The sequence below is a fragment of the Schistocerca americana genome, chromosome 11 (genome assembly GCF_021461395.2).
Source record: "Schistocerca americana isolate TAMUIC-IGC-003095 chromosome 11, iqSchAmer2.1, whole genome shotgun sequence".
In the NCBI taxonomy this organism is placed as follows: Eukaryota; Metazoa; Arthropoda; class Insecta; order Orthoptera; family Acrididae; genus Schistocerca; species Schistocerca americana.
The window spans coordinates 45,904,956-45,930,336 of NC_060129.1; the positions used below are offsets into that span (position 1 = coordinate 45,904,956).

Consider the following 25,381-nt stretch of genomic DNA (forward strand, 5'->3'; position numbering starts at 1 on the left):
CTTACTTTTGAAGACAGTTTTGAGGTATACCATACCAAAAATTCATTTTGATGGCTAACGTATATTTTAATCGTAATAAAGATGCACTGTTAACAATTCCTGAAAATTTCATTACTTTTGAACAAATAGTTTCTGCACTAGAGAAATCTCACTGAAACGCTGCATTTGCATACCACCTGGCTACGTAAGCTACCATCAGCATGCTAGACGCATGTACGGAAACTACCAGCGTGAGGGGTTAATATGATAGATTATGAAAGCTGTCCTACTTCACAGTACACTGGTTGTCGTAGATATTGCTGCTGTCAATTCTTAGGCAATTATGTTAAATGCAATCAAGAGCTGTCACTGCCTAAGAATTTACAGCAAGAACATACTTGACCAAATGTGTGATAAGAAGGACAGATTTCACAATCGAACAAATTAAAATAGGCACTGTTTTAATAGTATTCTAAATATTCACATGGTTGTTTGCTTTCTATATGTAGTTCATGTTGAACTTCACAAAGAATGTGTAACCGACAGATATACAGAGGTACATAATATGCCAGTGACAATGTGTTATAAACACAAAAATTGGTTTGGCTAATAAATGTTTTAAGCATAGTTCGTAGTGTTTAGATGGCCTTTAAAAAATTATTTACAAACTGTGGAGCAGCAAGCATTCAAGACTTTTTACTCTACATTTAATCTGTACCTTTATGGCGCACACTTCTTCAGTGAGAAAGTTACTGAACTGCTCTTTCAAGTGAAATACAAAGATTATATGCACATTAGGCTACAAAACCATTACTTTCCAGTACAAACCTGTGCCAAAAGGTGGCCGGTTGGCTCCACTGGTGCCAAAAGTAGGCGTGGCTGTCCCGAACACAGAACTCTGGGTGGTAGCAGCCGCAGAGCTCGCTCCTCCGAAAGACGGTGTGGCGCCAGACCCGAAGACAGTCGCCCGATTTGCAGAACCGAATGCGGGTGCGGGAGTGCTTCCGGACGAACCGGATCCGAATGTCGGCACTTGTCCGGTGTTGGAGCCGAAAGTGGGAGTCTGTCCGGAGCTAGATCCGAAGGCAGGCGTCTGCCCAGTTCCACTGGCTCCGAATGCTGCCAACTGACTGCCGGAACCGGGTGCAGCTATTTGACCAGAACTGCCGGCACCGATCGCAGGTGTCTGCCCAGTTCCGAAAGCCGGTGCCTGGCTCGTGGTGACCGATCCGAATACTGCTGGCCGATTCTGAGAGCTCGAGCCGAATGCTGGCAGCTGATTTGTGGTGGCAGACCCAAAAGCGGGTGCCTGACTCGTAGGGATTGCACCGAAAGTTGGTGTCTGTGTCGTCGTAGCCGATCCGAAGGTTGGGGTCTGAGACGATGTACCAGCTCCGAAGGCCGGTGTCTGAGACGATGTACCAGCTCCGAAGGCTGGGGCCTGAGTAGTCGTACCAGATCCGAATGTCGGAGCCTGAGATGTTGCACCAGATCCAAAGGCTGAGCCCTGAGATGTACCTGCTCCGAAGACTGGGGCCTGGGTGGATGTACCAGATCCAAAGGCCGGGGTCTGAGATGTTGCTGCAGATCCAAAAGCTGGGGTCTGAGATGTCGTACCACCTCCAAAGGCCGGTGCCTGAGTAGTAGTGCCAGATCCAAAAGTTAGAGCAGGAGCTGTAGTGCCAGATCCAAAAGCCGGGGTAGCAGCTGTAGTGGTAGATCCGAACGCCGGAGTAGCTGCCGTACCGGTAGATCCGAAGGCCGGAGCAGCTGACGTACTGCCAGAACCGAAGGTCGGAGTGGCAGCCGTAGTGCCAGATCCGAAGGTCGGAGTAGCAGCCGTAGTGCCAGATCCAAATGTCGAAACCTGAGAAACATTACTTGTGCCAGATGGCGTCTGTAACTGGTTCTGCGTCGTAGAGCCAAAAACTGAAGTTCCGAACACCGAAGACTGAGTAGTCGCAGCTGCCGAACCGAATGTCGGTGCCTGCGAGGAGGTGGCGTTACCCGCTCCGAATACCGATGCCGCGGCACCCCCGAATATAGACTGCTGTGCGGTCGCCACAGTCGTAGTCGGAGTGGCTCCGAAAATCCCTTTCTGCGGGGCAGATCCAAACGACGGAGTAGGTGCGGGGCTCGTCAGAGAAGTCTGACTCTGTGACACGGCTGCTGCAGCAAATGGAGATGCTGCCGTCTCTGTAGTAGTCGCTTTCGAGTATGCGGCACTAGAGCTGAAAATCGAAGGCTGACTTGCCGTAGCTCCAGGTCCCGATGTTGCCGCCTGCCGACCGACCTTGTCTGCCGCGCCTGCGGGACAGAGAGAGAAAGTGAATGAATCATTTGTTCTTATCTTACCACTGATGTCTGCATAGTAAATAAGCCCAAATTATCAGAGTACGTTTGTGTTTCAGCAACAGTGCAACTCAAATTACAGAACCAATGCACAGAGCCTGACAATGTGATCAGCAAATAATGGTTTCATTTGCTCACTCTGCGTGACAGTGGGAAGATGGCGTGCAAGTGGACAGATATTCAGTACAGTCAGGTGACGTACCGTCATTACTTCCAACATTTCATGCAAATAACCTGCTCCAAAACCACTGATTTCACAAGAGGACCTTATGCACTGGGTCTCTTATTTACAGGACTAAACAGGGTGTATACGTGGACAAGGAAAAAAAATTCCCGGACTTTTCCCGGATTTCCCAGTTGAAAATACACTTTCTCCCGGGTGAAAATACACATTTTCTGTATTAAATGACAGTATACTTTTACTCGGCACTGTAAAACTTATCAATCGTTAGAATGTTTATGGTTTTCTACAGAGATGTAGAATTTGCTGGCACTTCAGGAAACGAAACCCAGGGGGGAAAAAAAAACACGTTTTGGAAAGATCTTTGATGTGCAGCAACATGTAGGCTGAATTTCTTCGTTTTACGGAGGTATAAATTCGAATTCCACCAAACACTGCATGTTACTTTCCGAAGCAATGAAATCAAGATTGCGACGCGCTTTTGTAAACCAGCCATAGCTCATGTCACGTGATCTCGACAGCTGATGACAGCACAGGACACGTAGGGTAGTCAACCAATAGCAAGATCACTCTCGAGTAGCACGGACACACAAAAAGAAAAGTTAATGGTTTAAATTAATATACATAGTTTTGCTACAAGAAAAACAAAGCTTTCACAAATAATATTGGTCTCTAAGATTAATAAGCTACGAGAGAAGCTAAGCTTCCACATATAATGCTGATCATTTTGCGCGTGTTACACTTTAAGATATATCACACAAATGTACAAATGTGCCAATAAAATTTTTAATAACGACGTAAAGGTCTGATCTTCTGGGCTTGAAATTCTTCTACATGGTCATCCCCAAAGAGTTGATTTTTAGATGAGAGTCAAATGCTTTGTGATTTAAGAAATTCATCGTACATTCTCACACATAGTTCATCTTGTGTAAAAGGAAATCTACTTTGAAAGTAACACTTTTCAAACCACCATTCGTAATATTTTTCCGTGACCTGCTAGAAATTGGTTCATTTCAGCAGTTGCCAGAGAGCGCCAGATAACAGGCGTCACTGCGCCTGCGCAGCTACGGTGACGCAGGAAGCCCGCACGTTCGTAGGTGTAAAACATTAAAAGATCTTGCATTATGTCATAAAAGAAACAAGACATCAAAGGATACTTCAGGAGCATCGCAATTCCGTGAACTATACTAAAATGCATAATTCGGCTTAAAGTGCACTATCGTACGTCCAGATTCGGATGTAAATTTTCTTGAGTACCAGTACAGTATTATCTCGTGTTTGGTTCATTATTATGGCATAATGCCATACGAGCCAGAAGATGGGAAACGTGCACTTGAACTGAAGCGAATAGTTGAAACTAGCCAACAGTGTGAAATTAAGCACTTCGTTTCAAATAAATTGACTGCCTCAGCGCAAAATATTAATAAAAGCCAAATCTCTTTAGCAAACCGACAAAAATAACTTCATTGTTCTGCAATGTGATTAAAGCTTGACTGTCAAAAAGGTGAAACTAGTAACATATTTTAGCCTTCCGTAACTATGCGAACGTATTTTAATTCATCTGGTAGCTCCCGGCCACAGAAATCTGATTTTTGTTTTCATTTAATGCGAGAGCAATAAACGAAGAGGAAACAGCAAAATCACTAAACGTAAACACAGGTCACGTGGAGACTACCCAACTACAACTCAAGACTGCTCTATGCATCAGCCCTGGATCTACGATATTTCTGAACCGGAGCAATTTAGATAGTGGCGCCCAGCCACACATCTGTAGCCAGAAGCGGGAGAACGTACTACTCACAGGCGACTCAACTGCGCATGCGCAAGAGCCCGCCCACAACTGCTCAAATGAAGCAAATGTAAACAGCTGTCATGTCACGCTCATCAGAGGCAATTTGTTGTTAGGAAGCACCGCATATTCTTCCTAAAGCCTTTGACACACTTTGGTTGGCAGACGCTTGTATGAGCAGTGTTTTGTTGTTGTATATGGCGCATTTCCTTTGCAACTTAAGTTTTATTTTCGTTTTTTTTTTTTTTTTTTTTTCTTCTCTCGTTCATGTTTTTTTGCTGCAGCATTATCCTGCAGAAGCGGGATACAGTAATATCCTTCGTTAGAGTATTGGTTCTTACCAGTTAAAATAACAAAAATTTAATTGGTGACTAAAACAAGGAAAAGTTCCCGGAATTATAAAAAATTCCCGGGTTTTTCCCGGGTAGTATACACCCTGCTAAAGCAATATGATATATTACTCAAACACAGTGTGACATATTTATAAATTACACTTAGGGGTGGAGGGGGGGGGGGGGGGTTGCAGTATGAGGGAAGATGGTTTTATGCTGTGTGTGCAGCTGGGGCCACGCCACAGATTTTTCGTGAAAACATCACAATAAAATCCTAAGAAGTGTATTATAATAATATGTAATTTCACTACCAATATCTCTAATAAAATGTTTACACAGACTAGTATAATGGTTAAAGAACAGATAAATCACCTAGCCACAGTATGACCGATGGGCCAGCTATGCAATTGCTTTGCACCATTTTTTCATTGTCTTTTCGATACTGCCAAATCTGTCACATTCGCTAAATAATACACTTCTCGGATTCCTTTCGACGCGGGCTTTCTCCTGTGTTGCACTTTCTAAAATTCCGAGCATATTTATGAGTCTCACAAGATGGCATCTTTCATTTTATTGCAATTTTCAATTTAATACTGATTTTCATTTATATTCAGGCAAGAATGTTTATTGTCTCTCTATGGGTCCTAGCAGTGCTCAGCAAACTCTTCACAATGATGCCTGAACCAATGTCCAGATAAATGTATTCCTATGCAATAATTTTATACAAAGTAACAATCACGTGCATGTACCTACACTGGTATGACAACATCACAAGCGAAACAAATACCGCATGACAAACGTGCACAGACATGACAATCCGGTCTGTGCTCAACCACTGCTTTTATGCATTACCAGTCTCTTAGTTATTAGCAATTCAAATTTTGTCGGCCAAAAAGGTTGGCGAGCAAATAGACATTTTCATAACAACAAAGACTTAACATTTCAGGAAGTGCTTTTAATTATGAAAACTGATGTTTATAGTAAAACAGTGAATATCAATGCATGTAGTATTTGGGTATAATCATTGTGAGATTACTTATTCGAATCATATAGGCGCTACTTTTTCTACTTGTTATTCTTAATTATTCATTGCATGTGTTAATAATTAATTAAATTTGGTACACAGATCTGAAATATCTACTGACAAGTGAAAAATAGTATATATTAACACCTGTTTTTTTTAATTAGGTTCTTGTTTATTGGTAATCTTTATAAATAAAATAATTCTATTTTACATTTTAAATTTCTGTATCAAATTTCAATTTTTTAAGAACACTGACATTTTCAAGTGATTTATGATTAATAATAAGTTGCTACTTTTGTTAAAAGATTACTTTTCAGCTTTTGTTACTTCACATTTCAATTTGCTAACGAGCACAGGACTCAAATAAAAGAACAACTAAAATGCATCTACCAAGAACTGAACCAGCAACCTCACAATTACAAGACCAGAATTACACACACAGCTATGGGTGGCTGTATTAAAAAATATTGGAACTTTTTTTATGCTTACGATCCTAACAGCATTCGGAAACTTGTAAAAGTCAATTTCTTTAGTGCTTTTCAGAAGTGTGTAATGCTACTTTAGGAAATTGTCCAGGCATTGAGCTTCAAACCCTGTATGGGAAGAAAAAGAAAGAAGACCAGTCCTCAAGGTCTCGCCAGTTTGACACCAGTGGAAATCCTCGAGTAGGCGAGGAGTGTTCAGATGTCACATACAAGTTGGACAATACCAAATACAAGAGATCTGTTTAAAGACTACCAAAAGCCTAAATCTACATCTATACTCAGCACACCACTGTCAGGTGCACGGCAAAGGCAACATCCCACTGTACCAGTTGCTAGGGTTTCCTCCTGTTCCATTCACATACGGAGCACGGGAAGAATGACTGGTCGAAGGCCTCTGTGCGTGCAGTAATTATTCTAATCTTATCCTCACGGTCCCTATGTGAACGATGCGTAGGGGGTTGTAGTATATCCCTAGACTGATAATTTAAAGCCAGTTCTTGAAACTTTGTTAATAGACTTTCTTGAGATAGTTCAGGTATGTCAAGAGTGTGCCATTTCAGTTCCTTCAGTATCACTGTGACCCACTCTCACAGATTAAATAAACCTATGACCATTTGTGGTGCCCTTCTCTGTAGAATTCAGTATGCCCTGTTAGTCCTATCTGGTACGGGCCCCATACACTCGAGCAATATTCTAGAACCAGTTGCGCGAGTGATTTGTAAGCGATCTCTTTTGTAGACTGATTGCACGTCCCTAATATTCTAGCAACTGTTATGGCGTAAACTGGCTGTTATGGCCTAAACTGAAGTGTCAGCACACCAGTCAGGAATGACAGGGAAGAGAGGGTTGTGAGAAGAAGTCAGCCAATCACACACTGATCGGAACTCCTTCCAGGACGACAACGTGACAGCAGTGACCCCTACGTGAAGAGGACGTAAGCGCCGAGACCGACTGGCGACGCCCCATTAGCAGCTTCGAGATTAGCGTTTACGAGTGCAGCGTCAACTCTAGTCACTTCGCTTGTAATCTCTATGTAGCACAGACTCGGGATTGTCTATACTGAAGAAGACTGATTATTTTGTGTGTTGCCTTTTACTTGCAACACCTGTGTAATTGCCAAAGTTAAGTGCTGTAATTTTCTTATTCTCTTATTTTAATAAAACTCAAGAATACAACTAGCACAATCGATTGTCTAGCGAACCGAGTATGCAGGCTCGCTAGACACTTCGTATTTGGTGACGAGGTGTAAGAACGGATACCAAAGCGACAACCTGTCCACATTTCGCACCCAGAGCCTGGCTGTCACAATTTTGTTTCGTCGTGGGCTTTTGTGTTTTGTTGGTGCCTTAATTCTACTTGTGTCTTCTTTGCAGGGGTGTGTTAACCTGTTTTAACAGTGTCTCTTATAGTGTTTATTCTATTCAGAGTTTTCAGGTGGGTATTGCAGCAATTGTCTTTCCTTGTGTGCTTATTTTTATTGCTCGCATTGCCTGTTTATTGCATTTGGCTATTCCAAAATGAGTGACCCACCTCTCACACCCCTTGCTCAGGCATCTCAGCTGCAAGCAATAGATGAAAAACAGCTAACACGGATGTTTCAGTTTCAGACACAGCAGATTGCATTCCTTTTCAATACCATACAACAGTTCCTCACAAACCAAACGAACGCTGCGCAGAAGGCAACAACTGTAACTCCGAGTGCCGTACCACCCATCTGCCAGTTTCACGAAAAAGAAGAGGACTGGCTAGAGTGGTTGCAACACTTTTTGTCGATGGTAGAAAGTGCAGTGTTTTGCGTCATTCAAAAAATTTTCCCTAAAGCTATTCTGAGTGAACTTTCCTACAGTCAGGTTGTAGATTCTCTAAGTAACTATTATGACCCCCGAGTGAATGTGGCGGCTAGGTACCAATTCTTTCATTGCAAGAAAAGGTCAGAATAAACTTACCGCAAGTGGGTAACAGATTTACAGGGTATGACGAGGAAATGCAAATTCAAATGTGCTTGCGGTGCTTTATATTATATGTTATGTTGCGTGATGCAATCGTGTACAATGCAACTGATGTCAGACTTAGAGAACAGATTTTGAAACAGTCAGATCCATCATTTCATCAAGTAGTGCAAATTCTAGATCAGTACGATTCAGGTGCCGTAGTGGCCAACGAATTTGAGCATCGACCAATTTGTCGGGTCGAGTCGTCTCTCGCTTGCGGCCGGCCCAGTAGGCAGCAACATTATGCGCACGCCGTGCCACGTAAACAGTTCTCTAAACAGGTGAACAGAATTAAGTCGTGCCCTCGGTGCTATTCGCGACCCAAACGCCAAGATTGTCCGTCTAGACAAACACAGTGTTACACTTGTGGAAACAAAAGTCACGTACAATCCGTATGTTTGCAACAGAACAAACATAAGAATTCTGCCCACTCAAAAAAATCTTGTCACAATGCAGTGCATTCAAAGCCCGCTGCAGGCATCAGCAAAACTAGCAAGCAAACAGTTTCTTCTATAGGTGGCAAAAAATAACGTAACTGATAGAAATAACCGGTTACTGAGAGGTAACGGTTACTGCGATAACCGTTCCTCTGATACAGGCAGTTATTTCAATAACTGTCTAATGTCAACAGTGCCTCGCGCCATCTGTTACCGTAGATCGTACTACGCTTTCCCGTCAACTCATCGGAGATCTGGCTAGGAACGAAGGAGAGGGTAGACCATTTGAAGGCGTTCTATAGACCATGGGAATAGCTGTGAGACTGCGCGCCATCTGTTGATAAGAACTGTGTACTATATCGTGCGCCTTTGTTACTTTTAGCACAAACAATTAAATAAAGTTAATGTCCGAGCGGTGACCGATAGGAGCTGCAGTACAAGCATTAACAAGTACGGTCGTTCCCTTGAGCCACCGCCTCATATGTCAATTTAACTTGGACGGGTAGTATAAAGAGAGGTACCATAAGGAATTTGAGCGACTATGGAAATAACTGTCAGAGATCGGTATTTTCCTCTGGCAGTTATCGTTATTGGCTCACAGTTCTCGCTCTCTGGCAGTTATCGGGCTACCATTACAGGTAACCTGGAAGTTGGTAACGGAATAGCTGTGTGACTTTGGTCCTGACACAGTGGCTCCAGTCTTAGACCCTGGTGATATTTCAGAGACGTTAGTTACTGAAGCGAACAAATATTTACATACTTCTTCGCAAATAGCCGCTGGCCATCGCGAATGACAAATAACACGTCAGAAAGTATAACATAATACAGTTGAATATAATAATTATTATCCTCATCATTTGTCAGGAGATTGTCAAAATATGTGAATATATTACAGTAACTGCTAATATTTACAGAACTGATACACTGTCAGAATAAAACACAGTTACCCACTTTCAATAAATTTATCATACACAGAATACCCGATCTTGACTGTTGCAACCAAGTGCTGTCAAAACTGAAATATAGCAGAATTTTTACCTAAGCTGGTCTATCAGTCTCTGTTACGATATTCATCCACAGAGTAGAAAGAGGTGTCAATGGAAGCGTCCGATTCCATCCATCTGCTTCGACGTAAAGGTGTTGTGGTGTTGTGTCACCGGAAATGACCGATTCCCATTTTCATAGTTGTACGTGTTAATGTTTTGGTATAGTCATCTGAGGTTGACCTATGTAGGTCAAGGGAAATTTCCGATTCCAATTTTCGTACTTTTAGTTGTGGGTATTGGTATGGTCACCTATGGTTGACCTATACTGTTCAAGGGAAGTGTCCGATTCCCGTAGATTTTTCTTGGTGTAGCAGAATGCTGTATTTTTTTCTTTTTGTTCTTCATTTTGTGTTTTGGGATCATGGTGTGTTTTTTTTACTAGCTTTTCCTCACCCTAAAACCCCCAACTTCCCGCAGTTGTCACGTTGGTTTGATTGTATTTTTGGTGGGAGATGTTATTGTATTATTTATATGTATCTTCGTGTTTGTTGCCATGTGTATGTAGTGACGTCATAGACACACTTACAATAGCCATTTCCAGCATATTGATGATGGGTGGAATCAGACACTTCTGTATCAAAAAGTCTTTCAAACACACTGTAAACTGTACTTTATCTGAAACCAAGTTTCTAATGGTTGCTGACTTGCTGGCAGTTTATTGAAAATGCATGTTCCTGAATATTGGACCCCTTTTGGACCAAGGTAAATGATTTTAGGTCTTTATGTAGATTGCTGTTCCTATTTCTAGTACTGATATTATGTATTGAGCTATTGGTTGGAAATACTTGTAACAAATTTCATTAAGGAATAAATATACTAGGAAGCAGTGGATAGAATACCAAGTTCCTTGAACGGGTTCCTACATGATGATCTTGAATTTATACCACAAACGATTTTTATTACACGCTTTTACATGCGAAAAACTTTGCTACGTTTGATGAGTTACCACAGAATATGCTCCCTTATGAAATAATAGAGTGAAAAAATGTGGTATGCCCTTCCCAACTGAATTTATTATCGAGTTGTAGTCCCAGAAATGTAACACTGTCAACCTTTTCCTTCATATGTTATAAACATGCTGTAGCTGGAGAAATCGAGCAGTTTCCAAATCTGACATGAAACCTGGATTAGCGTACTCACACTTTCCCCAATAGGACTAGCTTTTACAGCACAGGAGTAAACGAATCTGTCACATTATATATATATATATATAAAAACAAAGATGATGTGACTTACCAAATGAAAGTGCTGGCAGGTCGACAGACACACAAACAAACACAAACATACACACAAAATTCAAGCTTTCGCAACAAGCTGCTGCCTCATCAGGAAAGAGGGAAGGAGAGGGAAAGACGAAAGGATGTGGGTTTTAAGGGAGAGGGTAAGGAGTCATTCCAATCCCGGGAGCGGAAAGACTTACCTTAGGGGGAAAAAAGGACGGGTATACACTCGCACACACACATATCCATCCACACATATACAGACACAAGCTTGTGTCTGTATGTGTGTGGATGGATATATGTGTGTGTGTGTGTGTGTGTGTGTGTGTGTGTGTGTGTGTGTGTGCGCGCGCGCGCGCGCGTGTATACCCGTCCTTTTTCCCCCCTAATTTAAATCTTTCCGCTCCCGGGATTGGAATGACTCCTTACCCTCTCCCTTAAAACCCAAATCCTTTCGTCTTTCCCTCTCCTTCCCTCTTTCCTGACGAGGCAACCGTTGGTTGCGAAAGCTAGAATTTTGTGTGTATGTTTGTGTGTCTATCGACGTGCCAGCACTTTCGTTTGGTAAGCCACATCATCTTTGCTTTTTAGATATATTTTTTCCCATATATATATAATATATATATAATAGAAGGAAATATTCATAAAAATCACAAATAAAGTTACAACTTTTAGCTACTTTTGTACATAGTCACCAACATTCTCAACACATTTCTCTCAGTGCTCTACCAGTTTCGATATGTCCTGTTCCTTAAGTCTGCTCGGTTGGAGTATAGCCATCTGCGGACTACTTATTTCACTTCTGCACATATCACTCCTACATCTGTCGCAAAGCATTGACCGGCCAAGATTTTCTTTGCGGGATCAAACAGATGAAAGTCCAACGGTGCAAGATCCAGACTGCAGGGCAGATGCTGGATCTCCTACCCAAATTTCGCTACTTTCTCACGAATACAAGAAGCAACACGGGGAGAGCACTGTCCCAAAGCAATTTGACACCGTCAAATGTTGTGGCGTTTGTCACAAAGAGCATCATGCAAATTAACCAAAGATTTAGTGTAGGCTGCAGCGTTCACAGTCGTCACGTGTTCAGCAAAGTCCACCAGTAACAGACCTTTGATATCCTATAACAGTCTCACAAGCACTTTCCTAGCAGACGGCGTCACTTTGAACTTTTTTCTTAATGTGGAAGCAGCATGTTCCCACTCCATAGACACCTGCTCACTTTGAGGCACGTAGTGACAATTCCTTTCAAAAAGTCATGCCCTTCTATGGCGCAATGCGTTAAGTGATACGAGCTCGTCATCATGTGCTGGCCCTCGTGGTCATCCGTCAGATTCTTAGCGAGCACTAACGTAACGAAATTTCAACGTGCTACGAACAATATCTTACACCACACTGTAGGAAATACTGAATTCTTGTGATAAGGTTCACAGTTGTCCAAACCAGCTATTCAAAACTGCTCCCTCAATGGCTCCGACATTCTGCGGGGTTGTAGATGTTACTGGCTGGAGGTTCACACAGCCCTCTTGGAAAAATGCACACCACCTGGAGGCATTGCAGTAGTCCATAGTCACACCCATACATGCTGTGCACGTCCCTGTGAATTCCTTTCGGTTTTTGCCCTTCGGGCCACAAATGTCGAATTACACTTCGCTGCTCTTCACGAGTTGACGACAGGAACACACACGACAGGAACACACACGACAGGAACACACTGTACCACGTTTGTTTTGCAGTTCAGGTTTCTCTTGCTAGAGCTGCCCGTGAAAACAAAATACCCATTACAGTGCAAACTTCGAACTACATTGTTGTGAAATTTCAACATTCCCACTGAAGTACCAGGAGAGAAAAAAATTAATATGATGAGGATGTGACGATATGGAAAGTCAATGAGCATAAATCAGAAGAACAATGGAATACCAGGCAGAGGGTACTTTTCTCATCAGCCCTCGAGCGAGCGCGACAATATTTGTAACACGAATGGGTGTGCAGTGCACTTTATACGCATCTAAATAACAGCTGTCTTCGTGTTACCAAAGTAAAAATAAATGAGCAAAACTACAGTTTAATCTTATTTTAATTAAAAAATAACATGAACTTTCATTATCATCTTCCATTTTTTTACCTACAGATCAGAATATCAGACCTGGACAAACAAAGATCCGGGTAGTATAAAAGTAGCAGAGGTGCGCTTTCTATGAGGGATCCCAGGCAAGATTAGAAAGGACAGAATATGAAATGAAACAATACAGAACACACTTCAGATCAATCTCGTAAAAGAAACAATGGAGAGGAACAGCCTCAAATGGTCTGATAACATTACGCAAGAATAGGAAAAAAAGACTATCAAGAAGAGCTCTGGAATGGACAGAAACTGAAAGACCAACTGTAAGATCACAAATAAAATGAAGAGCAGGTAAAGGATCACATGAATCGGAGGGGACAACAACGGAGGAAATGCTGAATGATAGGCAGTGAGAGGAAGAGAAAACTGGAAGAGGCTTTGTGAATTAGCTGCACTAGCAAAACTTTACCAATGATAATTAATTAATTTTAGAATAAAGATAGTACATCACAGAATACTAAATGTGATGAGTCACCCACAAGTACGCACATGTGCCGCCCCCACCCCAAAAAGTATTCAGCTTGCACAACGTAGGTGTGTGTGTGTGTGTGTGTGTGTGTGTGTGTGTGAGAGAGAGAGAGAGAGAGAGAGAGATGTGGGTACAGCACACATTTTCTAGCTTGAAAAAACATCTGTCCATAACACACTGCTTTTCGTATTCCGTCAGTTGTTACCTAACCCCTAAATTATTTACATTTATCAGAGCTTGTTACTACCACTTACAATGGTGGTTTGATAAGTCTGGTAAATTTCCACCCAACAATGGAACATTTTTGTTCTGCCTACACCATTGCTTAACTCGATTACTCGGAGGATCACATAAAGAATTTCAACATTGTACACTGTCCGGTTCATTGTTGACAGTCTTCTGATTTGGTCAGTGTGTTGACTGTGACTGAAAATGGAGAAAGCCGAGTTTTCTGTCATAATTAAACATTTTCATTTGAAGTGTTGGACTGGTGCACAAATCTAAACAGAACTTGATGAAGTTCTGGCAGACACTACACAATCACGGAAGACCATTTATTTTTCGATTAATGAATTTAAAAATTATCAGACAAGCACCGAAGATGAACTGGACTCCAGTCTTCCAACTGAGGTCACTACAAAGGATAGCATTGACAAAATCCCAGTAATGTAAGATCGCCAAATTACAATTCATGAGATTGCCGAGTCTGTAGTCATCTCAAATGAGCGAATATGTAACATCCTGCATGCAGAATGGCTACTGTGGTGTCACAAGGCTTAGGCCTGTCCCACCCCTCATTAAATCGACCAAGACTTATGCGAAAAATTGTAAGAACAGTTGGTATTATTATGTTCTTTATGTTTGTTTTTTGGGTTTTCAGAAATACTGTGGGAAGAAAGTTTATTTATGTTGCAGATAACGTGGAAGACGTTGCCCGACGATCACCACGAAAGTTCGACGTAGCGGCAAGTGGGCGAGGAATAAAACGAATGCTGCAAACTACCGCAAGCCATGGAAGAGCCCGGGCTGCGAGGGCGTTGAGCTTCCTAGGTCATTGCCGGACAACGTCAAAGGAAGAGATATTCTGCTTTCTCTTTGTAAACAGATCGATCGAGTCTCAAAAGGTTCTTGTAAAACGTGTAGGCGGGTGACACATTAGGTGGGACCCGATGGCTGTAATACTTCCCCAGTTATTAAAAAGGTGTTAAACGGCCAAACCAATAGTTCATCATTTATATTGATAAAAAAGTAGTAAAGATATAGGAAAGGAAGAGTGTGGCGTCAGAATGGAAGGTGATACATCGCTCAGCAACGAAGGAGGAAGTAAATCGCGGGAACTACGTGGTGAAAACAAATCAACTGATGAAACAGTAAGTCTGTAATTAAGCATAAAGCCACGTAACACTGCACTACAAAGAAGCTTTGTGTGAAATGGGTTCCACAACTGCTAACAGTCAAACAAAAACATACCTGGCACAACATTTCCACACAATGGTCAATTGTAATTTGCAAGACTTTTTGCACCGCCCTGTGCCTGTTGATGAAACCCGGATGCATTATTACAGACCAGAGTCAAAATGGCACTCAAAAGAATGGACAAAGGCAGGTGAAAGTGCTCTGAAGCAGGTAAAGATAATTTTGTCAGTAAAGTGATGGACACTGTTTCTTTGGGATTCCCAAAGAATAATTCTATAGATTACCTGGCAAAAGACATAACCATAATTGGAGCCTGTTACACTTCACAGTTAGACCATTTGAAACGTGTCGGCCAAAAAAGACAAATGCAGACACGCAAAAAAGTGCTCTTTCACCAAAATAATGCTTTCAATTGGTTCCCCATCCACCCTGTTCATCCACATCTGACTTCGTCCTGTTTCCTAACTTGAGAAACTTTGGCTTGCAGGGAAGAAATTGTCAAAAAATGAGGGAGAGATTGTTGCAGTCAACAAGTATTTTGCAGAGTCTGACAGAACCTAGTTTTCTGAAGTGACAAAAAGTTGGAGGATTACTGGACCAAGTGTATATCCCTCAAAGGAAACTGTCAAAAAGTAAGGCGAATTATTTATGAAATTAACATTTTTTCTGGCTTTTTTTACTAGACTTATCAAACCAGCCTCGTTCATATTGAAGTACTTTGTTGAAAAAAGAAATATAATGAGGATATTTCCCTTTTGATGATATATTCGCCACTAGCTGTAGCTAAAAAATGAATAACTGAATTACACTGTCAATATTATAAGAAGGAAAGATTGCTACTCACCATATAGTGGAAATGCCAATTCGGAGACAGGCAGAACAAAAAGACTGTCAAATAAGTATGCTTTTGCCCAAAAAGCCTTCTTCCGAACTGGAAAACGCACTGCACGCGCGCGCGCCTCTACACACAAACCATTTTCTGCGGGTGCTGAGGCCAGCCACAAACTCTGGCTGAAAGCTTGCTTGTTTAGCAACCTTTTTGTTGTGCCTGTCTGTGACTCAACATTTTCTCTGTATACCGTATTTACTCGAATCTAAGCCGGACTTTTTTTCCAGTTTTTGTAATCCAAAAAACCGCCTGCGGCTTAGAATCGAGTGCAAAGTAAGCGGAAGTTACGAAAAATGTTGGTAGGTGCTGCCACAACTAGATTCTGCCGTCGAATATATGTAGCGCTACACAGGCATGCTTTGCAGGCACAAAGATAAATACTAGCGCCAAAACCTCTGCGTCAGTAAATAAATAAAAAAAGGTGGAAGACGAGCTTTTTTTCCTCCGCCCCAAGTTTCGACCACTGCATTTTCATACATTATCCATTGAAGTAAATACAAATTCCGTATTGTTCATCTTCGAATGTTGCAGCGTTTCAATGAACTACGAAAATCCGACTGGCAAGACTGTTAGGGATGTTTGTCAATAAGGCCAATCCTACGTTCTGAATTTTTTCCTACCTGTGAGAAGAGATTGTTGCTAATAGGAACTTTTATGAATTGTGAATCACATGCAGTATTCTCTTCACCATAAGAATAATACGAATATAAACGTTTTGCCATGTTTTCTTTCGTGTTTGCTGCTATCTCATTTAAATTCTGCCTGGCTAATCATCATCATCATCATTTAAGACTGATTATGCCTTTCAGTGTTCAGTCTGGAGCATAGCCCCCCCTTATACAGTTCCTCCATGATCCCCTATTCAGTGCTAACATTGGTGCCTCTTCTAATGTTAAACCTATTACTTCAAAATCATTCCTAACCAAATCCCGGTACCTTCTCCTTGGTCTGCCCCGACTCCTCCTACCCTCTACTGCTGAATCCATAAGTCTCTTGGGTAACCTTGCTTCTCCCATGCGTGTAACATGACCCCACCATCTAAGCCTGTTCGCCCTGACTGCTACATCTATAGAGTTCATTCCCAGTTTTTCTTTGATTTCCTCATTGTGGACACCCTCCTGCCATTGTTCCCATCTACTAGTACCTGCAATCATCCTAGCTACTTTCATATCCATAACCTCAACCTTGTTGATAAGGTAACCTGAATCCACCCAGCTTTCGCTCCCATACAACAAGGTTGGTCGAAAGATTGAACGGTGCACAGATAACTTAGTCTTGGTACTGACTTCCTTCTTGCAGAAGAGAGTAGATCGTAGCTGAGCGCTCACTGCATTAGCTTTGCTACACCTCACTTCCAGTTCCTTCACTATGTTGCCATCCTGTGAGAATATGCATCCTAAGTACTTGAAACCGTCCACCTGTTCTAACTTTGTTCCTCCTATTTGGCACTCAATCCATTTGTATTTCTTTCCCACTGACATTACTTTCGTTTTGGAGATGCTAATCTTCATACCACAGTCCTTACATTTCTGATCTAGCTCTGAAATATTACTTTGCAAACTTTCAATCGAATCTGCCATCACAACTAAGTCATCCGCATATGCAAGACTGCTTATTTTGTGTTCACATATCTCACCTAGCCAGTCTATTGTTTTCAACATATGATCCATAAATAATATGAACAACAGTGGAGACAGGTTGCAGCCTTGTCTTACCCCTGAAACTACTCTGAACCATGAACTCAATTTACCGTCAACTCTAACTGCTGCTTGACTATCCATGTAAAGACCTTTAATTGCTTGCAAAAGTTTGCCTCCTATTCCATAATATTGTAGAACAGACAATAACTTCCTCCTAGGAACCCGGTCATATCCCTTTTCTAGATCTATGAAGCATAGATACAATTCTCTGTTCCACTCATAACACTTCTCCATTATTTGCCGCAAGCTAAAGATCTGGTCCTGACAGCCTCTAAGAGGCCTAAACCCACACTGATTTTCATCCAATTGGTCCTCAACTAATACTCGCGCTTTTCTTTCAACAATACCTGAGAAGATTTTACCCACAACGCTGATTAAAGAGATACCTCTGTAGTTGTTACAATCTGTTCTGTTTCCATGTTTAAAGATTGGTGCGATTACTGCTTTTGTCCAGTCTGATGGAACCTGCCCCGACTCCCAGGCCATTTCAATTATCCTGTGTAGCCATTTAAGACCTGAAATTCCACTGTATTTGATGAGTTCCGACTTAATTTCATCCACCACAGCCGCTTTATTGCACTGCAATCTGTTGACCATTTTTTCCACTTCCTCAAATGTGATCCTATTTCCATCATCATTCCTATCCCATTCTACCTCGAAATCTGAAACATTACTGATCGCATTTTCACCTACATTGAGCAACTCTTCAAAATATTCCCTCCATCTGCCCAAGGCATCCACAGGATTCACCAGCAGTTTTCCTGACCTGTCCAAAATACTTGTCATTTCCTTCTTACCTCCCTTTCGAAGACTGCTAATTACACTCCAGAATGGTTTTCCAGCAGCTTGACCCATAGTCTCCAACCTGTTTCCAAAGTCTTCCCACGATTTCTTCTTGGATGCTGCAATTATCTGTTTGGCTTTGTTTCTTTCTTCAACATAACTTTCTCTGTCTACCTGGGTTCTGGTATGTAGCCATTTTTGATATGCCTTCCTTTTCCTTTTACAGGCTGCCTTGACTGTATCATTCCACCAAGCTGTTTGCTTCATCCTACTTTTACACACTACTGTTCCAAGACATTCTTTAGCCACTTCTAGTACTGTATCCCTGTACCTTGTCCATTCCTTTTCCAATGACTGTAATTGACTACACTCAACTAACTGGTACCTTTCTGAGATCGCTGTTATGTACTTGTGCCTGATTTCCTTATCCTGAAGTTTCTCCACTCTTATCCTCCTACATATGGACCTGACCTCCTGCACTTTCGGCCTCACAATCCCAATTTCACTGCAGATTAAATAATGATCAGTGTCATCAAAGAATCCCCTGAATGCACGTGTGTCCCTCACAGCCTTCCTGCATTCCTGATCTGTTATTATATAGTCAATGACAGATCTGGTTCCCTGCCTTCCCAAGTATACCGGTGAATGTTCTTATGTTTAAAAAGGGAGTTTGTGATTACTAAGCCCATATTGGCACAGAAATCCAAGAGTTGTTTCCCGTTCCTGTTGGCCTCCATATCCTCTCCAAATTTACCCATAACCTTTTCATACCCTTCTGTTCGATTTCCAATCCTGGCGTTAAAATCACCCATGAGCAGAACACTGTCCTTGTCCTTTACTCTAACAACTACATCACTGAGTGCCTCATAAAAACTATCCATATTATCTTGATCTGTCCCTTCACAATGCGAATATACTGACACAATCCTAATTTTCTTGCTAGACACTGTCAAATCTATCCATATCAGTCGTTCGTTTACATACCTTATTGCAACTACGCTGGGTTCCATTTCTTTCCTGATGTAAAGCCCTACACCCCATTGTGCTATTCCTGCTTTGACTCCTGACAGGTAGACCTTGTATTCTCCCACTACCTCTTCTTTCTCACCCCTTACCCGAATGTCACCAACAGCTAAAACGTCCAGCCCCATCTTACTTGCAGCCTCTGCCAGCTCTACTTCTTCCCAGAGTAGCCCCCATTGATATTAATAGCTCCCCATCTCATTACCATTTGTTTGCCAAATCGTATCTTAGGAGTCCCTGGTTTGTCAGTTAGAGGTGGGACTCCGTCACCTCCGAAGGTCCGAGGTATTTTGCTCTGATTGTTGCCAGCATCATATTTAAAGCACCAGGGAAGCAGGTTGCTAGCCTTACTTGCCCCGAGTCCCATTGGGTTTTACCCCTAATGGCTGAGGGACTAACCGATGGATTTGGTAGTCTTTGCCGTATGAACACAAAGGTGACCACGACTCAGAATATGTCCGAGATGCCCAGCCTTATTCCAAAGTAACTGGTATCCCGACTGTCGGGACCACTTACTTGGCCACTCATACGTTGCTCGTGGTTCATGAACTAGGACATGACTATAGGAACCCACACCATGAACCATGAACACCATGAACATGCCTGGCTAATAAACAACGAAACTAGAGTGAGACAACAGCAAACGCGGAAGAATATACATATCATGTCGTGTTTATATTCGTATTATTCTTATGCGTAATAGTGATACAGTCAGAAATGAAGCACGGCAATTGATTAGATTTTTAAATCTAAGATGATTCTAATTTCTGTGCAGAATGTAATGTACTGAAGAGGCGTCTGCAAATATTTTCAAATGGAGAAAATTTTTCGCTAAACTCTCGTTCAGAACAACTTCTATCATACGCAGTCTATTATTTGGTTCTTGTTGATCATTAGCAAAGAAAGGAGCAGTGTAAATAACAACAAATAGCCATCTCTTGCCATTGTTTTGCTAATGAGACGATTCCTCTCTCTCTAATTTTAAGCGGCGGTAGCGCGCACAGAAGCTACCCACGCCGCGAGCAGCGACAGGCCGTAAACACTCATTATCAGAATGTGACAAACAATGCATGACACAGTACAGTAATGCATGTTCAGCGTAGAGTGATGTCAACACCTATAGCAAAGAAAACGGCACTTATCAGATCAAAGAAAAATAAGCAATCAATTCAAACCAGACGAAGCACATGAAAAAGGAAGGGTACCCATATAAACACGGACGGAGCGCCTGACACATAGCAATGGCTACCTGGTAAAGCTTAACTGCTAAGCTTACGACTCGAATCAAACTACTGTAGCTGTATCGTCATTCATTCGACCTAAATTGTCTCATATTACAATGGACCAACTTTGTTTCGATTTGGAGGTGCGTCCTAAAACTTTTCTCTCCCCTTCAATTTCAAGTCTCAAATTTCAGGTGCGGCTTAGATTCGGGAAAAATTTTTTTCCTTGATTTTGAGTCTCATTTTTCAGGTGCGACTTAGATTCGAGTAAATACAGTAGTGAGTAGCAATCTATCCTTTCGATAATACGGTCAACCTGGAATTTCCGTTGTTTGAATTAAAGTGTCAACTTCCAAAAATGAAATGCTATCAGATCCTGACGTGGAAGACTGTTAAACACAACCTATTAATATTTTAAGTCTTTTCTCAACTTTGTATCTTAACGTTTCAATAAGAACTAGGCTTTGTGAACAAAAAGATTAGTCACCCCAGTTATCACGCCAGTGCCTATAGCACTGATGATAATTGGTCAGGAATAGAGTTCCCCAAGTTTCTTCAGGTATGCATATCCAGCTGAAATCACTCACTGACCATCATATCACGGAGAGCCAGCAATTGTGGCAATCCTGATTGCTAAATTTCACCCACTGCTAAAAACAGCACAAAATATTTTCTACAGAGCTAAGAGCAGGTAATTTAGGTGGTCAATTGAGGTGCGATACGGTGCATCAGTGTTCGTCAAACTGGGAACGTATACGTGTGGCACTGTGAACGTGTTTGTCGTCATCTCGGATGACGGGGTGTCCGCAGAGTACTCAGTGAGAAGACATAGAAAAAAGGTCCACACTCCAATACATAATAATTATTTCTTAAAAACATAGCTTACACATTCACATAATACACACATGATTTCAATGCAAAGATGATGAAAGAACTTTCTGAGCTGTGTCCCCAGTAATAAACGGTTATGCTACAAAATTATATACCAGCAAACTGAGTACGATTTAAGGGAATACAAATCAGAGATGTTGAATACTGAGGCTGACAGCCTAACTGACTATGAAAGGAGACTAATAGCAGTGTACTATACCTGGCGCAAACTGGAAACCTCCCAGTTTTGCCGTGGCCACAGTGGATGTCGGATTCTGCCCAAACTGGAAAGCTCCTTTTGCCGGCGAAGTCGTGGACGCGGCAGTCGAGGCAGGTAACGTGAAACTGAAACCTCCGGCACTCGACGTTGTAGTCGTCGACGTCACCGATCCGGCTCCGAACCGGAACTCGCCGGCAGACTGCGGCACCGGTACGCCGGCGGCAGTCACCGGCGTGGCAGATACTGTCGCCACTGTCGACATTTTCGGAGATCCAAACGAGAAAGCCGTAGACGTGGCAGTGCTCATGTGCACTTGGGGCTGCGAAGCGGCGTCTCCGGGAGTTGCTCGAGCTCCCGTCGGCGTCCCAACCGCTTCGTGGGTCGCGGTCGTCGGCCGAGTCTCTGGGGCCGACTGGGAAAGAGCCCCGGAGGCCGTCGTCACAGTCGCACCAGACGGTGCCATTGGAGTGGAGGCCGCGACCGGTCGTGCCGTAAACGGCGATACCGATGCTGCCGCACCCGTCGGATTGCTGGAGCTACTGTTGGAGCCTGCGGAGGAGGCAGGCAACTGGCCGGCACTCACAGTGAAGGGGCTGGGGCTTCTCCCTGACGGCGCAGCAGATGACGACATGACGGAGCCTGTAAAACAGTGTGACTTATTAACTCGCTGAATGTGGTCGTAGCAACGGTGTCTCGTGTAGCACATTGACACACTTTTTGCTGTGGCTGATTAAATGGACATTATCAGTGTTTTTGCTTTCTTGTTGCAGTGTTCAGTCCAAAGACTCATTTCATACAGCCCTTCATGCTAGTCTACCCTATGCAAAATACTGCAGCCTACATCTACTTGAGCCTGCTTAATGTAGTCATTCGACAATGTGAAATGGTGCGAGATGTTCGAAACTCTGAGAAAAATAGGGGTGAGCTATAGGGGGAGATGGGTAATACACAATGTGTACAACAGCTGAGAGGGAATACTAACGGTGAACAACCGAGAACGAAGTGCCCAGATTTAAATGAGTGTAAGACAGGGATGAAGTCTTCCGCCCCTACTGTTCAATTTGTACATCAAAGGAGCAATGACGGAAATAAAAGAAACGTTTAAGAGCGGAATTAAAATTCAAGGTGAAAGGAATCAACTATACGATTCACTGATGACATCGCTATCCCAGGTGAAAGTGAAGAAATTACAGGATCTGCTGAATGGAATGAACAGTCTAATGAGTACAGAATACAGACCGAGAGTAAATCGAAGAAAGATGAGAAGTAACAGAAATGAGAACAGCAAGAAACTTAACATCGGGACTGATGGTCATAAAGTAGATGATGTGAAGGAATTCTACTACTTAGGCAGCAAAATAACCAATGACGGACGGAGCAAGGATGACATCAAAAGCAGACTAGCACTGGCAAAAACGGCATTCCTGGCCAAAAGAAGTCTATTAGTATCAAACATAGGCCTTAATTTGAGTAATAAATTTCTGAGAATGTACATTTGGAGTACTGTATTGTACAGTAGTGAAAATGGACTGTGGGAAAACAAGAACATAAGAGAATTGAAGCATTTGAGATGTGGTGCTACAGACGAATGTTAAAAAATTAGGTGGACCGATAAGGTACGGAACGAGGTGGTTCTGCGCAAAATCGGAGAAGAAAGCAATATACGAATACGCTTGACAAGGCAAAGGGACAGGATGATAGGACATCTGTTGAGACACCAGGGAATGATTTCAATGGTGCTAGAGGTAGCTGTAGAGGGCAAAACCTCTGCAGGAAGACAAGAGATTAGAATCCATCCTGCAAATAATTGATGACGTACGTTGCAAGTGGTACTCTGAGACAACTAACTTTATTATCATCTCTAGTCAAGTCTTTCTGAGAAAGAAGGGTACCAGGATTAACCGTAACTGATCAAAAGCAGAATACGGTAGTGGTGACGGCAGAACGTAGCCGTAACCTACCTGTGGGTGACGACTTCAACGTGAAGGCCTGCGCCTTCTGCGTGTTGCGGCTCACGGTGGGCGGCGTGTTGGTCGTGCCCGTCCCCGTCATGCCGCCCTGCCCGGGAGAGTCCGGAGAGGAGGTGGTGGTGGGAGTGCCGACACAAGGTGCCTGTTGCGACTCCGTGACGGGCGCCGTGTCTGCGCGTGCCAGCTCTCCCGGCTTTTTGGTGTCTGAGAAGCTCACGTGTTTCTGTCGCCGGGAAGTTGGCAGGGATGCCGCAGGCTGCAGGCGGTCCCCGTCACGGAACGGCGATTCTGCAAAATATTCAACTCGTTGTGGACAGGCAGGACACGAGATCTGTCCCACAGGTAACACTACACTTCCTACCGTTACTAATATCTTGAAATGATTTCAAACACAATGAGGAACCTCGAACAGAATGACCTCCTCGATGCCACCCACCACCGATTCCAAAAACATCGATCACGTGAAATCCGACTCGCACTTTTCTCACGTGACATACTGTGGTGTCACCGCCAGACACCACACTTGCTAGGTGGTAGCTTAAATCGGCCGCGGTCCATTTAGTACATGTCGGACCCGCGTGTCGCCACTGTGTGATCGCAGACCTAGCGCCACCACAAGGCAGGTCTCGAGATACGGACGAGCACTCGCCCCAGTTGTACGGACGACATTGCTAGCGACAATACGGACGAAGCCTTGCTCTCATTTGCCGAGAGACAGTTAGAATAGCCTTCTGCTAAGTCCATGGCTACGACCTAGCAAGGCGCCATTAGCGTTACCCAGTTTGAGAGTTATCGTATAAATGTCTCAAGAGGAACGTTGTAAACCAACAAAGAATAAAGTTAAGTATATTCCAAAGCTACGTATTTTCTTGATAGCAGTCATAACGTATCCTGTTCCAGACTTGACGCCAGTCGGCGTGTGTGTACGCGTGCCTTTCGGCCCCCTTCTCAGTGTGGCGTAACTAGCTTGTTACGCCACAACAGATTGGCGACGAGAGAAGTGTTCTTTCTGATTGCTTACATTTACTTGTGTCATGGCTTCGCCAGATGTACTGTCCGAATTTTATCGCTTGCAGAATCAGCAGACGCAGGCGTTATTGGATGCCCTTGGACAGCTCGTCCAGGGTCAACGTGCCATTCACACCGATGCGGCAGCCGCCGCTTCACCGCTACCGCAGCCACAACTCGCAGTTGCACCGCCTTTTAGGCACTACGATCCAGAGCAAGAATCGTGGCCAGAATGGTCCCGACAGTTTGGCTTTCATCTAGCCGCCTACAGAATTCAAGGTAATGAGCGGCAGCCGTTTTTGCTTTCTTGTGTCGGTGTGTCCACCTACCGTGTGATGGTGAAATTGTTTCCCCGACGCGACGTAGCAACTCTGTCCTACGAAGAAATTTTGTCTGCTTTAGATGCCTATTTCAAAGAAACAGTTAATGTGGTTGCAAAACGGTATACGTTTTTTCGTACAAAACGTACGGCCGGTCAAACTAATAGGGAGTGGGTAGCAACATTGCAAGGACTTACTAGGGACTGTGCCTTTGACTGTGACTGTGGCTTTTCTTATTCAGATACAATGGTTCATGATGCAATTGCACAGAACGTTTCTGATGTTCGCATACGGGAGCAAATTTTGAAACTAGTTAATCCCTCCCTTCAACAAGTGATAGACATATTGGATAGACAAGACACACTTGACTGTGCTCAGGAATCTTTTGAAACTTCGCCAGCCGTGTGTAACATTAACTTGCACGCTGCGCGGCCCGGTAACCTGCCCTCGCGCACATCGATGCAGCTGCCGCCGTGCTCTACACCAGGTGTGCCGCGCCAGCACACAAATGCAGTGAAATCATGCC

The 25,381-nt window shown here is 43.0% G+C and overlaps 1 protein-coding gene across 1 annotated transcript in view; it reads right to left on the reverse strand.

Moving 5' to 3' along the window:
* Nucleotides 1-25,381, reverse strand: part of LOC124553736 (mucin-19) — a 136,537-nt gene that overhangs the window by 38,359 nt on the left and 72,797 nt on the right. Inside the window, exons 8-10 of the mRNA XM_047127667.1 lie at nt 23,519-23,815; nt 21,558-22,196; nt 808-2,286 (exon numbers count right to left, since the gene is read on the reverse strand). Coding sequence (XP_046983623.1) covers nt 808-2,286; nt 21,558-22,196; nt 23,519-23,815 — 2,415 coding nt within the window. The remainder of the gene's footprint in view (nt 1-807; nt 2,287-21,557; nt 22,197-23,518; nt 23,816-25,381) is intronic.